The following is a 17,717-nucleotide window of genomic DNA, read 5'->3' on the forward strand; positions in this document are numbered from 1 at the left end:
CCAACTGTAGAAAAGCTTAGCTGCTATAATATGACTTCAAATGAAACAAAAAGCAGTAAAGCAGCACTCTCTTTTATTCAAAGAAACAGAATAAAGCTTTCGGGTAACGCCCTTCATCAGTATAATGAAACATCTTGTTCACAGAATAAATAGACGTTTTTCTAAAAACACATGACACAACCAACCAATAGTCCATATCACTTAAGTAACATTAATAGAGCTTTAAAGCCATATTGCTAAATTAAAACATTTTCATCAACATTTTAACATTCATTATGTTTGTGCATGACATTCATTTATATTCCTTTTGTTTGGCTACTAATATAGGTTTTAGACTAACCATATTATTCAAGGCTGGATATTTATCTGCTTCTAACATGGTTATCCATCTGTATTCAGCTATATCTAACTTATTTACAATATCGCCACCTCTCTTGTTTACATGTAGAACTTGCAACACTTTAAAATTAAATTTATGTGTTAATCCCTTTTCCTTAAGGTGCTTAGCTAGTGCATTGGTCATTACCATCCTTCTAATTTCTGATTTATGTTCAATTATACAGTCTTTCAACCGCCTAGAGCATTTACTTATGTAAAATCCTGTGCACACCGTGCAAGTAGCCAAATATATTATTAATTCAGTATTACATGTTGCATAACAGTCCACCTTGTATATTTCCTTACTTGTAGGATGTTCAAATTCTAATTTGCTACGTATATCTGTGCAGCAACTATAATTATAACATGGCATTGTGCCCTTTTTATTAGCAGATGTCCTTTCCCTATTATTTAAATTAAAATCTTTATAACATAAATCTCTCTTTAAGTTCAAACAATTCCTGTGTGCAAATTTTGGCCTTTCACCTGCAGTAGATCTCATTTCTGGCATAGATAACAGTATACGTTAATTTTTTTCTATAATATTTTTTATTTTCCTGCTTAAATTGTTTTGAGATGTAATATATCTTAGTTGACTTTTACTTTTATTTGTACCTATATGTATTTGTGAGATATCACTAAATACAGGATGCTGTTATATCCCTTTCTTCCAGTATTTCTCATATATTACTATAAACTAGGGCTTCATTGTATCCCCTTTCCTTAAATTCTTCAGCTAATATTTTCATATGTTCCTTGCATTTTTCTACGTTTGTGTTCAACCTGCTTGTTCTTAATAACTGCCTTTTTACTGTTCCACGAAATACATGTTTAGAATGCATACTCCTATTAACTTGTACATCCTTTCTATATACTGTTGTTTCCAATTTCATACCTTCTCTATAAAATAGTACGTCCAAATAACTTATTTTCTCTGCAGAGTAACTCATCTTGTATTTTTAAAATGTTGGACTGTGATTTACACATTCAACAAAATTTAATAAGTTTTCAACATCTTCATCCCATATTAAAAATCAGTCATCCACAAAACGCTGGTAAAACTGCACATTTTCCGTGTACGTATTCCTTTCACCATAGATATATTCTTCTTCCTATTGATTCAAAACAATATTAGCATAGGTGTTGGCCATGGGAGTTCCCATGGCCACACCTGAGATTTGCAAATATGCGTTACCATTAAATAGAAATACATTATTTGTCAGGACCATTTCTATCGTACTACATACAGTTTCTGTGCTAGTTCCATTCATTCTTGTCTTTGCACGCAGAAATTCACATACTGCATCTATGCCATGCTCATTGGGTATTACTGTAAATAATGAATTTATGTCTAAGGTCACCAACAAATAAGTGTCACTAGTCTTCCTATATTTATACCATTCATAAAGCTTTTTTCAAAAAAATCATTGGTGTCTTTAACTTAACTAGAACATGATGGTAAGTATTGTTTTAAGACATTCTGCACATATAGGTTCATAGGTTCATACTAGGCTATCTGCCCTAGGGCATTTATAAGCCTAACCAGAGTGTGTTTGGCTTTCGCCACCCATTTTAAATTAATTTTGCTATGCCCTTTTTCGAGGTTAGTATACTGTGCCTCTGTCTAACAGTGACACAGAAGTGATACCCAGGGTAAACCTACGATCTCCCATCCACTCATCAAGATTCCTCTTGAAGAGAGTCAATGAGGGACTTTGCCTAACCTGGACTGGGATTTTATTCCAGAGTGAAGGGAGCCTCTGGGTTATGAATCTGTCCCTCCAGCATGTCTTATTTATTTCAGTGCTGAGGTTCAAGTCTCTCGAGCGTGTAGCTCGATGGGATTTGGATTTTCTGAGGTGTAGCATGTCCATTAATTCCGGGTTGGACATGGCTTTATACGTCAGGCACAGATCGCCTCTGAGCAGGCCGTATGCCACTGAGCAGAGCTGGAGTTTCTTTAACCGGGCAGCATATGGCATCTGTTTGAGCCCTTTGATCCTCTTGGTGAGGTACTTTTGGGTTCTTTCCAGTTGCTGCAGGTGTCTGGTAAGGTACATCCCAAAAGGGGCATTGTACTCAATTATGGGCCTGATGATGGATGAGTAAAGAGGCACAATGACCTCCCCTGATCTAGATGTGAATCCCTTCATGATTAGGTGGGCTATATAAAATGTTTTTCTAACCACTTTGGCCACATGGCTGTCAAATGAAAGATTGCTATCAACTTGGGTCCCCAAGTCCCTAATTACTTCTTCTGTACTTAATGTATTACCACCTTTGTGGTAATTTGTGGGCACTTTGTTTTTGACAAAGGGGATGACTATACATTTTTTGGCATTTAGGTTGAGGCCATGGCTCTGACACCAGTTGTCTGTTTCTATGAGGCCCTTTTGGAGGATGCTTGTGTTGGCTGGAGAGTCAATTATGGCACCCAGTTTGCAGTCATCTGCGAACTTGGTCAGCCGCAGTCCTTCTGTGTTGGCCTGTACCTCCGAGAAATATATACCGAACAAGAGAGGTCCCAGGACTGAACCTTGTGGGATGCCACTTGTAACTGGTTTGGAGTCTGACATGGCTCCAGCAATTCTAACCATGTGGGTTCTGTCCTTGAGCCAGTTTGCAACCCATTTAGTGACATTGGGGTTTATATTTAAGCTGGTGAGCTTATCTATAATGCCTGAGTGGGGTATTGTATCGAAGGCTTTTGCGAGGTCCAGGTAGGCTGTGTGGACCACCTTCCCCTCGTCAATGGCCTTAGTGACTGTTTCAAAGAAATCAACCAGGTTTAAGAGGCAGGATCTGCCCTTAACAAAGCTGAACTGGGTAGGATCCAGTGTCTGTAGGTCCCCAATATCTTTATTTATGAGGTCCATGATGATCCTTTCCATAGCTTTGCAGACCAAGCTAGTCAGGCTTATGGGGCGATAGTTTCCAGGATCCGTTGAGGCGCCACCTTTGTGGAGAGGGATCACTGTTGCTGTATGCCACTCTTTGGGTACATATCCTGTAGTAAGGCTGAGATTGAACAATAGTTTTATGTTTGGGTTTAGCTCTTCTTGGAGTTCATGTAGGACGCAGCCCAGGACACCGTCTGGTCCCATTGATGCTGTATTTTTTGCTTTGGAGAGGGCAGCTCTTACCTGAGCATCTGAGATGTCAGGGGGGGGCAGCACTCTGCTGGGATAGATATTTGCCCTTTTTGTGGGAAGTGGGGGGGAGAAGTTTGCGCTGAACCTGTCAGCTAGGATGTTGGCAATGTCTGTGGGTTTGGTGTATTTTTTGTCATTTTGGACTAATTCTGAGCATATCTGGGAATTTCCACCCAGGTTCCTAACATAACTAAAGAAAGCCTTGTGATTATCCTTAGTGTCCTGTGCAATTTTTCTCTTGAAGCTGGCCTTAGACGATTTTATGAGTGCCCATAGTTTTTTGCTAATACTGATCAGAGATGCCTTCCCTTTTTGGGATTTTGCTCTATCATGTAGTAGCTTCCTCCTTCTATTATATATATATATATATATATATATATATATATATATATATATATATATATATATATATATATATATATATATAGATAATGGATCAGTGACCCATCCCCTACTTGATACAATTATTCTCATAGGGGGTTCAGTGAGAGATTTATGTGGTTTAGGTGTACCGTATATAATGGGAGTGATGGGGCATGTAACAGATAATTAAATAATTCTATGGAAATATTCCCCTGTAGCTGTAAGTCATACACAAACATATTAACTTTTGATATTAACTTCCTAATATCAGCAAAATTCACTTCTTTAAAGGTTTTATCATCATTTAAAAAAATATTCATAGGTGCAATATATGCATATTTATCATACAATACTATTGCTCCTCCTTTATATGCTTGCTTGACAATCAGATTATCTGCTCTTTTTAAATCACATATTGCCTTATATTCATCATACCTGAAATTAAAGTATTTTTTACTGTTAGGATATTTATTTAATTTCCTATATAACAGCCTTAAATCTTCTTTACATGCATTTAAAAAAGCATTCACAATGGGATAATGTACAGGCATGAAGACACTTGATTTTTTATGTTCTAAATTCCCCACAGTCATTTCATTCTTAAAAAACAACTTGAGACATGTTTCTACAAAAAAATATGTAAATCTGTTAGTACATTAAGAATACCCTCACTTCTAGCTGGTATAAACTATAAACCTTTCTTAAATAAATTTACATGTGGGTCAGTTACATTAAAACTTAAAAAATTTGCTATCAGTCCATTATATATAGTCCCAAAAAAATTCACTCAGAAACTCCAAAGGAGGGCCAGTAGTACACCCAATTCCACAAATAAAAACACTCAGGTCCACGAATAAAAACTATTTATTTAACGCAAATTAATTTATATGTTTTTGACAAGCTTCTTCATCAGAATCAATACACCAGCAGTGAATAAAACATTCAGTTATATACTTTCCATAATTAAAAGTATAATTGTCTGACCAATAAACCATTATATATAGTACTTATCTTCAGCTCAGCTTGCTGGAAATTTGTGGGCTGTCATTATTTCTTTTCATTGTGGTTTGGTTCCGATGCTGCAAAAGACCTCTTGACTCTGTCCATTTTCTTTGTTCCACTATCTCTGTCAAGTTTAAAGACACTGGTCTCAGCTGGGGAGCCTCCTTCTGCAGCGTTATAGCTGCAGCACCATTATCCTCTCTTCCTTGTACTTAAATTCTTGACGTGCTGATGTTCTGAGGTTGCACAACCTCTGTTTGCTGATTTACTGCTTCCCCTGTAACAATGTTACATTCGTCAGCATCACCGTCTGTTTGCCTCAACATTATACTCACTCGGACCCGCCTCCTTCATCTCTATTGGTTGCTGAGCTCAAAGAGCTGTTTGAATTAGTTAAACACTGTCTATCTGCTGAAAAGGAATCAAGCCTATCCATTTTTCCATTTCTTGGCTGATTATTCATAGGTTTACCATTCTGATTGTTTTTAAAGTCATTTTTAGGCCAAGACAAAATATGGCCTTGATTAAAATCATTTATGTCTCTTCTTTGTTTTTGAAGTTTAGTTGTTTCAAGCCTTTTGTCCAACATATTTTAATCTGTCAAGCATCTGTTGATATTGGTTAGAGACATCATTAAAGTCATTACATAACAGTATTTCATTTTCTAACTTCATTATTTCATCTTTTTGGTCTTGTTCTATTTTAGTGAAAAACTGGTTCATAAAAAACATATAGTCAGTGTTGAGCTTTAAATTTAGCTCTTGCCATTGTTTTAACAACTCAGGATACGTGTTAGCATAAGATGGTATTTTCAGTATTCTTAACCCCCTTGGAGTAACATTCAGCTCCAAATAAGCATTAAAGCTCAGCCGTTGCCATTGGTGCTGCTCAAAAGATTGTACTTTTCTTTCTAGTTTTAACAATAATGTCTCTATGGTAATAAACTGTTGAGGAGCGGCTCTCATATTACCTTCACCATTTCCTGTTGCATTAAGCAAAAGGGGGTTGTCAGATAGTTGTAATAGGCTTCAAATAGAGTTCCTTCCAACCTGAGCAGTTTGGCCATCTCCTTTTCCACTTTGCATAGGTTGTGTCATCTTCTTCCTCACACGTGTCCAAAGCAGGCTCAGACAATACCAAAATATAAATAAACACCAACTGTAGAAAAGTTTCACTGCTATAATATGACTTCAAATGAAACAAAAAGCAGTAAAGCAGCACTCTCTTTTATTCAAAGAAACAGAATAAAGCTTTCGGGTAGCACTCTTCATCAGTATAATGAAACATCTTGTTCACAGTATAAATAGACATTTTTCTAAAAACACATGACACAACCAACCAATAAAAAGTCAGTGTCAGTTAAGTAACATTAATAGAGCTTTAATGCCATATTGCTAAAATGTTTAATTTAGCAATATGGCTTTAAAGCTCCATTAATGTTACTTAATTGATATGGACTTTTTATTGGTTGGTTGTGTCATGTGTTTTTAGAAAAATGTCTATTTATACTGTGAACAAGATGTTTCATTATACTAATGAAGGGTGTTACCCGAAAGCTTTATTCTGTTTCTTTGAATAAAGGAGAGTGCTGCTTTACTGCTTTTTGTTTCATTTTAATTTTAATACCTGCTTGACTGTACTTATAAGGTCTGCTCATGACTCAGCAACTCAGCTCTCTACAATCTTGACTTTGGAATGAACACAATGTTTTATCTTAGGTCAACTTTTGTTCACTGTGTATGTGCTTTCTCTAGGGCAAGGGACCTATCCCACCATAGTTATACCAATGGTACTCAAATACACTTTCCTTTCCTCATGAAAATATGACAAGTATTTATTTTTCAGCTGTTGATCTTGAAACCATACAATTTTGGCTAACCATATATCAGTTAAAACTGAATACCACAAAGATTCAAGCCTTGGCAGTACATGTAACCTTGAGAGATTTGTCCACCATACTATCTTCCAAATATATTATATATGGTGGCACCCAGCTTGAATTTATATTGACTCACAGCTAAGACTTCAGGACCAAGTGCTGTCTGTTGTGAATTCATCTTGTTTCTGTTTATGAAACATATCCATGATCAGGAACTTCCTTTCTCAAGCTGATCACATGGTCATAGGTCTTACCTTGGTCTCTTACAGACCAGACTACTAAAATGCAGGGTATTTAGGTCATTGTTGACAAGCACATGCAGTGCAAAAATGACAATTCCTATCACACACACACACACACACACACACACACACACACACACACACACACACACACACGTGTGCGCGTGCACAGGGTCTATATTAGATAATCAAACGTTTAAAAGTTCGACTGTCATATGGTTGACAACATATGATCGGACTCTTAAAAGTTCAAAAATCTAATAAAGAAAAATAAACTACACAAGTAACCTACCTGAACGTCTTAAGCCCTCCTGCACCCCCCAAAAATGACAACTCTTATCACACACACACACACGTGTGCACGTGCACAGGGTCTATATTAGATAATCAAACATTTAAAAGTTTGACTGTCGTATGGTTGACACCATATAGTCGGACTCTTAAAAGTTCGAAAATCTAAAAAAAAAAAAAAAAACTACACAAGTAACCTACCTGAACGTCTTAAGCCCTCCTGCACCCCCCCCCCCCCGCTCTTTACATATACCAGCTCTGAGATCACACTACAGTGCAAGAAAGAGAAGACTTCCCATTCTGCACTGTACGGAGATCTCCATTAAAATGTTCGAACTTTCAAAAATTCGATCATATGGTGTCGACCATATGACAGTTGAACTTTTGAAAGTTTGATCATCTAATATAGACACGCATGCGCACACAGACACATGGGCCCTTGTTATTGCTCCTGTATTTACCTGTCTTTCTTGATATATGTCTACTAGCTGTATTTTTTCAAGCCACATATATTGTCAGGATTGTAAATTGCAGATTCTTATAACTGCTGTTGGCTGTTACAATTACTGGAGTAAGTTCTGTTATTTATTGTTTGTTTATTTTTTCCCATTCATTAACTGCAGATTTTTAAAGCATTTGTGGTTAGTGATGGAACACAAAATCATCATTACAATAAAGGGTTTCAATCTCATTGCATGGATTTTATCCCATTATAGGCGCTTTTCTTTTTACTGGCAACTTCTCCTGTAGAGGTATTTTGCCTTTTGGATGTTGAGTATCCAGTGAGTATCCAGTGAGAACTGTTGATTCTCCGGGCTAATTTTCTATCCTGGAATAAAGTACTTTCAGTGGGTTTACACAACAAAATGATAAAATATAAAAGTAAAGAAAATATCTGTAAAAGAAATGCATTAATATAATTATCATTTACATCAAATAGGTTAAAAAGTCAACCACAAATAACATGACACATTTAGTATTACACAAATAACTTAATGAGGTAAATGAATATTCATGTGAATATAGGAAGACTGATGCCTATCATCTCTGTGTCAGAATCTAAAATGACATGTTTAGAATTTAAACCAGAAATATATTTTATTCATAGTTGTCAACATTTGCTGGTCGTATCTTGGGTAAAATCTTTGATCATAATATCGTCATGTTAAAAGAATATTCATCCTAGTAATTTCCCTCCTTCCTGTTCCAGAAACTGAATTTCTATTTTGATCTTTGTACTGTTAACATCTGTTAACAACTTTGTGATCTTAATGTAAGTGACTGAGTTTCAGCTTTTGTCTGTTATAACTATGTGGTTGGAGTTCAAGAGTAAAGTAGATAGAGTTTGTACACCCATTAATTGTATCTTTTGAATACCATAATAAGTGCATATTATTATTATCTTTTTTAGGAACTTGGCCTTGTTATTACTGGAACTCTGCCTGTCTTCAACCTAACAGTCGGTCATGATGGTAAAAAGGTATGCCTTTCTGAAATGAAAACGTAGTAGTTCATTTTTTCTACCTTATCTTGTTATATCAAGTAACTGTTTGCATTTTATCCTTTTATGCAACTGCAGTTAGCTAAAATGTATGCAATTATCCAAAAATAGTCTTAGTGCAAGTTAGCATAACAAGCAAGATGTTATAGTCATAATGACACATTTAAAACATACAGTATTAGTACATGGACATAGCTTACTTTTATACATATGTCTAAATCTTTTCTCCACTGTAACAATAGAATAATTCAGAGCATTATACAGCATTTCTGTGAAGAAGAGTAATTTTGGAATGAAAGGGACACAGGACGGGCCTTGTATGAAGAAGGCAGCAATACAAACGTACATATGTTACAGAATTAAAAATGTTTATCAAGGAAAGACAGAGTAAAATGGAAGATCTGTTTTCATCTATGTTTGATATTTTTAATTGTTTCTCAGTATAGTGGCTAAATAACAGAGAGACACTGAGGAAGTGATCTAATCCCTGTGATATTTCAATTTAAATGATCTCTGTAGATGAAACTGTACCATATGATATGCAGCTGTAGTTAACTGAATATTATTTAAAGCAATATACTCCATGTATAACAATCCCTTTTCTACTTATATCTATATATTTTACATATTTCTATATATGTCAATAGCTATATCCATATACATGCACACATGTACTTGTGTGTGTGCATATATATATCTAAATATCTATATCTATATCTATATATCTATATCTATGTCTTTCTCACTCTCTCTCTACATATATATATATATATATATATATATATATATATATATATATATATATATATATATATACATATATATATATATGTGTGTGTGTGTGTGTGTGTGTGTGTGTGTGTACAGCCAGAACAACTTTTCAAACTTACTTGCTTTTTCACTGTGTGATCATGGTACAGTGGAGATCAGGGCATATGCCCTTTTTCCATTGTAGTGCAGTCTTGGAGTTGTTATATATAATTAATAGGTAGGGGTGTGCGGGGATGCAGGGTGAGAAGTTTCCTTCTGCAAGAAATTTGCATTTACAGATCACCAAATCCTCCTCTTGTGGGGGGCTGTGCCGCTAATTATATACACCAACTCTGAGATCGCACTACAATGGGCAGGTTTTCTTATACATATGTTACTGGTAAGAAAGTACTTTGTTCAGCTTCCTTTATGTTGGCCAACTATGATTGTTCAGTGCAATTCTTTACGATCATATGGCCTTTTGATTAAAGGAAGTTTCTATGTTCTATGTAGGATGAATAGCTGTTCGATGAATGTGCCATTCAGTTGGCAAACATAGACCCAGATAACTGCCACATCTACCAAATTTCATATTGTTTAATACTTGGTGTACCAGTACATTCATAGTAAAACCTTTCAGTGACTGCCTTGTGAGAACTATAGCGCATAACAGACAATGTTTTACAGTCACAAGACATGAAACACCCAAAGAATCAACATCAAGCAGTGTAGAGGAAGCATTTTGAATGACAATACAGAGCAGCATTATTAACAGCTGCACGACCATAAATATCCATTGTCAGTTTCTTATGTAAGTAGAAAAGAATAAGTAAACAGGATGCAAGCAGCAATGAAAAAGCAAAAATCTGACAACCTCAACTCAACATTTTTAGGCAATATATTTTTATAATGTTGGCAAAACTTAACTCAGCCAGTGATAATCAACAAGTAAAGCCCATATTCCATAATTTCAAAGTCTTACCATGTTGTTATAGTGTTATGGTCTCTATTTCATAAATGACATAGTACATGGCTGAGCACAACATGCAGGAAGGCAAGTGCAGAAGATGGGCAATTGAAGAAACTGCAAACTTAAATGTTAGTCAGCTCAAATTAACACAACCATATAAAGGGTGAGCAGTCACATAATTAATCCAAAAGGGTAAAGTAGTAGCATAATTAATACAGTTATGATAAAGGCCAGAACACACATGTACAGAATAAGACACTAGTAAGCAGTGCATAACATTTTCTTTGAAAACAAAAATAAAGACTAGGAAAACAACGGCACAGTTGGTGGGATGTTGGGTGGCAGGAAATATGCTTGAAACCTCGGAAAGTCACACAATCTAGGAAGTTTACTATTTTTTTTTGTGTGTGTGTAGAAATGCTTGAGTAAATATTTTTATATGTTAGAGGAACTGCACAAAATGTTTTTGGAGTTCCCTGAAACTGGTGGAGATTGTATACGGAACACAACAGAGGCCTGGGCTACATTTTTAACCATTTTTTGAAAATGGTTAAAAAAAAGCAAAAAATGCAAACAAACAAAAAATTAATAAATCCCCAGTGGATGGCCTGCAACAATTCATTAATTTTAAATTCCCCAGCATATAGCCAAGTAAATAAGGTAGCCCAGAGAATGAGTGAGTAGATGTCTTCTGATTTAAAATAACATCCTAACATAACATGGCCTAGAGATAAATGCCTATAGATTTCCTGGGTTCCTGATGAGTCCCTCTAAGGTTCTCTTACCCATTTATAACTCTGATAACAAGCCAGTGCCTGGAAATGTTGGAAATTCCTAGGGCACACACCAACCATCTTAAGGCTGCTAAGGGACTCTGTAAGGAACTGGATGATTTCCATCTCTAAATTAAAAACTGAACTAGAATTGGAACAGCTCAATGTCTCAAGTGTTGAGGCAAACCCTTGTAAATCTTTAAAAATCTGAAGTGACTTCGAATAACCTTTCTTGGTGCTACGGACCACACCTTGGACAGGAGCGTATTAGGCAATTCTCACCAATCAACCAGATGTCTGATTGAATAGAGGTCCCACTAGGAGCTGCAATGAAGACTAATTGATGAAATCCGGCAAACTGAAATCAAGATCAACTGTCAGTAATGCCACTGACCTTGCCTGGAATGTAACAGCTAGAAAAAGACAAATTGATCTGCAAGCTTAACAGGACTAGCAGTCCTATAACTAAATACACCCACTTGGATTTGGAAGATGTTAGAGCTAATCCACCACAAGGTTATCCAAGTAAAATATCACCCTGTTTTTGGAAAATATTCCTTCCAAATAAGTGTTGCAACCCAAGTGAGTACTACTTCCAAGAAGGTGATGTACATCCTTCTCTCCTCAGCCCAAGAAGAGGATCATTCATCTGAAAACCATCTCCTCTGAAAATAATTACCCCTTCAATGTCTTGCAGCCACATTGGTGAAATGTTGTAGTTCCAAGGGGAGATCCAAGGGCTCTGCCAAAGAGTAACCCCACAGTAGCAAAGGATAAAGATCCTTACATAGCCAGAGAACTTCTCTGGTATGTGAGATGCATGCCCAGTAGTGTTCTGATTTCTTTCCCTTCCCCATGTTCGATAGGGATCTAACAAAATTCCTATTCAGGGAAATGGTTCTATACATGCAGTTATGGAGACCAGGCAGTTGCATGACTTCTCTGATCCTCACTTTGGGAAGTTTTAGAAACATTTAAAAGGTAGACCTGACCTGCTCCATTTTTTTTCAGATGTGAGTTTAAAGGCAGAAGCAAGAACATTAATCAGGAAACTCAAAAAGGCAACAGCTTGGCTTGTCCTGTCCAACTGGTCCAATTCCAAAGATATCATGAACTGTTAACAAAAGTCCATTAAAATATGCATGCCTTCCTTCACCCACAATTGGAATCTTGATGATCTCTGCAGCTTGATTCAAAGATGCATGACAGACTTTGCATTGATGTTTGTCTATAAAATCATTTACAGAGGAGTTAGATGGGAGAGGAAGATGTAAGAAAAGCTGAAATTGTTCTGGTTTCTTCTTTAGGATTATGCCAGTGTGCGAAATATTATAGGAGGGCCTGGGGAGCATGACAAGGGGCCAGCAACTCTTTCTATGAGAACTTCTATCTCAGTTAATTTAAGACCTTTAAGTTCTTTCCCTTTTGCTGAAGATCAGCTTTTTAACTGCCCTGGAGTTCAAGGAAACTGATGAGCCTGTGGTAAAACCTTAAGAGAAGAAATGTGTTATCTGTGTCATCTGACTATCTGAAGGATTACTTGCATAATAATAGACCCTGTTAGTTAACAGCCTGCATATCATTGCTGGAACCTGTGTCTAACAGAAATCTTTTCAAACTATCTGGAAATTTACAGAGCTAAGTATATTTTTTGGTTCTTCAGAATTGTGTACTATAAATTGTTGTTGGACTAATTTTATTCAGAGTTGTGCACTGTTATTTTTGATTCACTGTATAGTTGTTCAGATCTCTGCTGAAAGTGTTTTGTCCCATCCACCCTATCTATGGTTTGTTGTTTAAATTTGGTGGCTTTTGCAGTTGCCCGCCCCACTGTAGATTTCATCTGGGACACTCCCCCAATCCCACCTCTTTACCACATTCTACCTAATACACTCCTTCTGCACTTGTTTTTAGTCATTTTCAATTTAATTGCATTTTTTTAAACTGCGTTTGGCCTAATATTGCTGCATACTCAAGTGTGCTAGCTTGCACTGCATTTGAATTGTTTTTACTGCTATTTTAGCTACTTTTCTGTAAAAAAACAAACAAAAAAAACCCTGTAAACCTGTCTCCTACCTTTCCTGTAACTAGTGTAGTCCAGTTACAGATTTGCTGTTTCCAGGGCTGTATGTAAGCTTCTGAGCCCCCCCCCCCAAGCCTTTCTGTGTTGAAGGGAAGCCTTCTAGCTTGTCAGTGGGAGTGGTAAGCACTAGGTAACCTGTCTACCACATAAGGAGTGGTTCTGGCCCAGACATTGTAGTTATTGGCCATATGGGCAATCTTTTCCATCTCTCTCAACTTTCTGATGTGAAACCCTGCATTTGCACTTGTTCCTTTCCTGTAACTAGTCAAGTGCAGATACAGATTCTTAGTTTTAGCACTTGAATTTGCTTATTTGTGCTCAGCACTTGTTCAGAACTTGTTGTAAGTACTAAATAAGCTACTAATTACTGTAGCACTAAACCTTCCTCATTACCTAGAGGAAAGCAGTTTTTGCGCTTACTTTTCTCACTCACTTAGAGAAAAACAGCTCTTGTACTCACTTTCCTCACTTATCTAGAGTAAAATAGTTTTTTATTCAGGCATGTCCAAGGGTCAGCTCCCTGTGTTCTCTCCTGTCTATCTGATGAATCTGGGCATCTTGGGGCAATGTAGAAATTGCCTCATGTACACAGACAACCCTCTCCTCCTACCACCCAGCACTACAGCCTGTGAGAGATACACTTATCTAGCCAAACTGGAGGTAAAGCTCTCTCCAACCAAGACTAAACTTGACATTCAAGAGGAGAAGGTAAACACTTGCACCACACCACACTTATCACATAGTCTCACTAAATCTACACCACCAAAATCCACACATCCAAAGCAGAAACGCAAGCAACTTCCAACCCCCAACACAACCCAAATGACACATAGCCCACAGAATCAGTGTGCCACTCAATCACAGCCAATAAGGCAAAACAACATATCCAACACACTAGTCATAGGTGACTCTATAGTCAGGCACACTGTTGTCCCACTCACCAGGCTAAACAAAGAGAAGGTTAATGTCAGCTGCCTGTCAGGTGCCAGGATCCGCCACATAACCCATGCACTCAGGTCACTCCACATCAAGGACAAACATGACTCTGTCATTGTCCATGTTGGTGTGACCGACCTGAGATGTACCTCCCTGGACTACATTAAAAGGGACATGGAAGAGCTCTCCGATCTTGTAGCCCAGGCAGGTATGAGTAGCATTCTGCCATTGCCCAGAAGGACAAAATGATTGACTTCAACAATTGGATATGCTTCTGGTGTCATTCTAGAGGGATCTAGTATCTGTCTGCTTGGGATGACATGGTTGACAGGCCACGATGCTTTGCCAGAGGTAGCCTGCACCTGTCGACCCTGGGATTCCGGATAATGGCTAAGGCTCTTGCCTTTTTTAGGCAAGGTTCAAATGACAAATTCACCACCTTAACAGGAACAGGCAAGCAAAAACTGAGGGTAATGCTACTCAATGCTAGAAGTCTAAATCTCAAAATGCACTCACTCGAGGCACTCCTTAAAATGGAGAACATCGATATCTGTGCAGTGACTGAGACCTGGTTTAAGGCTCCAGAGAGCACCACTGCACTACCAGGCTATAACTCATGCCACACTTTTCGGCCATGTAACCTGGACCGGAACACCAAAAGGCAGAGGTGTGTCCATATTCATTAAGGATATTCACACCTCCAGTCTAGTTGCTCAGCATAATGCATCTGAGGTTATCCAAGTGCAACTAACTCTGGGCAAAACTGCAATCCAAATTGTAGCAACTAACTCTGGGCAAAACTGCAATCCAAATTGTAGCTTGCTACAGCTCCTCCACCATGCCCCATGATTCCCACTCCTCTTTTCTTGAAATACTGGAAAATATTAGGGTTCAACCAAATACCCTAATAATGGGCAATTTCTACTACCCCACCATTAACTGGGAAAACTACTTGTGTACCAACTACTTAACACAACGCTTTCTGGAATTTATAATGCCCTGGATCAACTTATCCACACCCCCACCAGGGGCAATGGTATCCTAGACCTAGTCATTACCAACATGAGTGACCGATGTTCCACACCTGAAGTCAACTCTTCGATGGCCCGATCCCACCATAAGCTAATCACCCTTGATATCCACATCTGGCCCCCGCCTCCTATTAAGGAAACCACAGTGAAAAATTTCTCCAAAGCCAACTTCATGCTTCTTAAGACAGAAGTGGTGAACTTCATGACACCCATTCAGATGGACAATACAGTTACGACTGCTGAATCCTACACAAATGCACTCTATAAGCACTTACACAAGTGCATGGATCGTGCTATCCAAAACAGAACCATGACGCTATCCTCCGAAAAAAGGAAGCCAATCTGTTGGTTCCCTGCCATAAACAAACTGTACAACAGAAGGAAGAAATTGTTGCAAAAGAAAGTAAAATCCCATGAGTGGAGGAGCTCCCTGGTCAGCCTCAGTAAGAAGCTGAGATCCCTTATAAGATCCTCCAAAGCTAGCTATGAAAACAAAATCACCACTGATTCTAAGGACAACACAAAGCATTCCATAGCTATGTCAAGAATCTCAATGACAACACTCAGATCTGGTCTGAGTTACAGCACAACGGCACAACAATTACAGAACCAACTGATATTGCCAACATCCTGGAAGATAGGTTCAGTGCTAATTCCCCCCCCCCCCCACCCCCTAAATGGCCCATATCTATACAGGAAGAATGCACAGTCCCTGCAATCACAACTACGCAGGTAAAAGCTGCACTCTCTAAAGCCAAAAACACAGCATCCATGGGACCGGACAACATCCCAGGCTGCATTTTACACGAACTTCAGAATGAACTGGCTCCCCACCTAAGCACCATGTTAAATCATAGCCTCACATCAGGCTTTGTGCCCACTGAATGGCGTACAGCAACAGTTATCCCACTTCATAAAGAGGGAGCCACAACTGATCCCGGGAACTATCGACCTATTAGCCTGACGAGCCTAGTCTGCAAGGCCATGGAACGTATCATCATGGAACTCATAAACAAAGACATTGGTAACCCATAAACTCTGGATCCCACCCAGTTCGGGATTGTGAAAGCTAGATCATGTCTCCTGAACCTGATCGACTTCTTTGAGGCAGTCACTAAAGCTGTAGATGAGGGTAAGGTGGTTCACACAGCCTATCTTGACCTCGCCAAGGCTTTCAACACCATCCTCGATTCTGGAATTATAGCTAAACTTACTAAACTAGGTATAAATCCCTACATCACAAGATGCATTGTCAGCTGGCTCACTGACATAACCCACACTGTAAAAGTTGCACACTCCAAATCTGACGTCAAACCAGTGACAAGTGGAGTACCACAGGGTTCAGTCCTGGGACCTCTCCTGTTTGGTATCTACTTCTCTGAAGTACAGGCTACCACAGAAGGCCTTTGGCTAATGACGTTCACAGATGACTGCAAACGAGGAGCCATAGTCGAGTCCCCAAATGATGTGGACATCCTACAGAAGGGCCTCACTGAGACAGATGCCTGGTGTCAGAGCCATGGTCTCAAGCTCAGTGCCAAAAAGTGCATTGTCTTCCCCTTTGTTAAAAGCTCTGTACCCAAGAACTACCACATAGGTGGCAGTCTAGTTAATGCCAAATATGTGATAAGAGACCTTGGGACCCAGGTGGACAGTAGTCACTCCTTTGATAATCACATCGTCACAGTAGTCAGGAAATCCTTCTACATGGCACACCTCATCACAAAAGGGTTCTCATCCAGGAAAAAAGAGGTCATTCTTCCCCTGTACTCGACACTCATTAGACCCATTATAGAGTACAATGCCCCTTTTGGAATCTACCTCACAAGACATCTGCAGCAGCTGTAAAGGCAACAGAAGTACCTCACAAAGAGGGTTACTGGCCTCAAACAGATTCCCTACACTGACCATTTCAAAAAACTTCAGCTTTACTCCATAGCATATCACCTACTCCGAGGTGATCTCTGCCTAACATATAAAGATATGTCAAACCCAGAGCTGTTGGACATGCTACACCTAAAGAAATCCCAATCCCTCTGAGCTACATGCTCTAGGGACCTAAATCTTGTCACCACAATAAACAGGACATGCTGGAGAGATAGATTCCTGTCCCAGAGACTTCCCATACTCTGGAACAAGCTACCCATCTATGTCAAGCAAAGTTCCTCATAAGCACTCCTCAAGAAAAATCTTGATGAGTGGATGGGAAATAGGAACTACACCCCAGGGATCACTTCTGTGGCTCTGCTCAACAGGGGCACTGCAAAATAACTTTCTTGGGTGGCGTAAGCCAGGGAACCTTGTTGGCTAGGCTTACTTAGGCCCTTGGGCCACTAGCCTAGTACCTACCTATGAACCTATGAACC

The 17,717-nt window shown here is 38.5% G+C and overlaps 1 protein-coding gene across 4 annotated transcripts in view; it reads left to right on the top strand.

Annotated features, from left to right (window-relative positions):
• Nucleotides 1-17,717, top strand: part of CACNA2D1 (calcium voltage-gated channel auxiliary subunit alpha2delta 1) — a 3,475,830-nt gene that overhangs the window by 2,844,436 nt on the left and 613,677 nt on the right. For all 4 annotated transcript variants that reach the window (XM_044088264.1, XM_044088265.1, XM_044088266.1 and 1 more), the window contains exon 16: nucleotides 8,719-8,787. In XM_044088264.1, the coding sequence (XP_043944199.1) occupies nucleotides 8,719-8,787 (69 nt within the window). The remainder of the gene's footprint in view (nucleotides 1-8,718; nucleotides 8,788-17,717) is intronic.

The sequence above is a fragment of the Protopterus annectens genome, chromosome 11.part0 (assembly GCF_019279795.1).
Source record: "Protopterus annectens isolate FY-2018-M chromosome 11.part0, PAN1.0, whole genome shotgun sequence".
In the NCBI taxonomy this organism is placed as follows: domain Eukaryota; kingdom Metazoa; phylum Chordata; order Ceratodontiformes; family Protopteridae; genus Protopterus; species Protopterus annectens.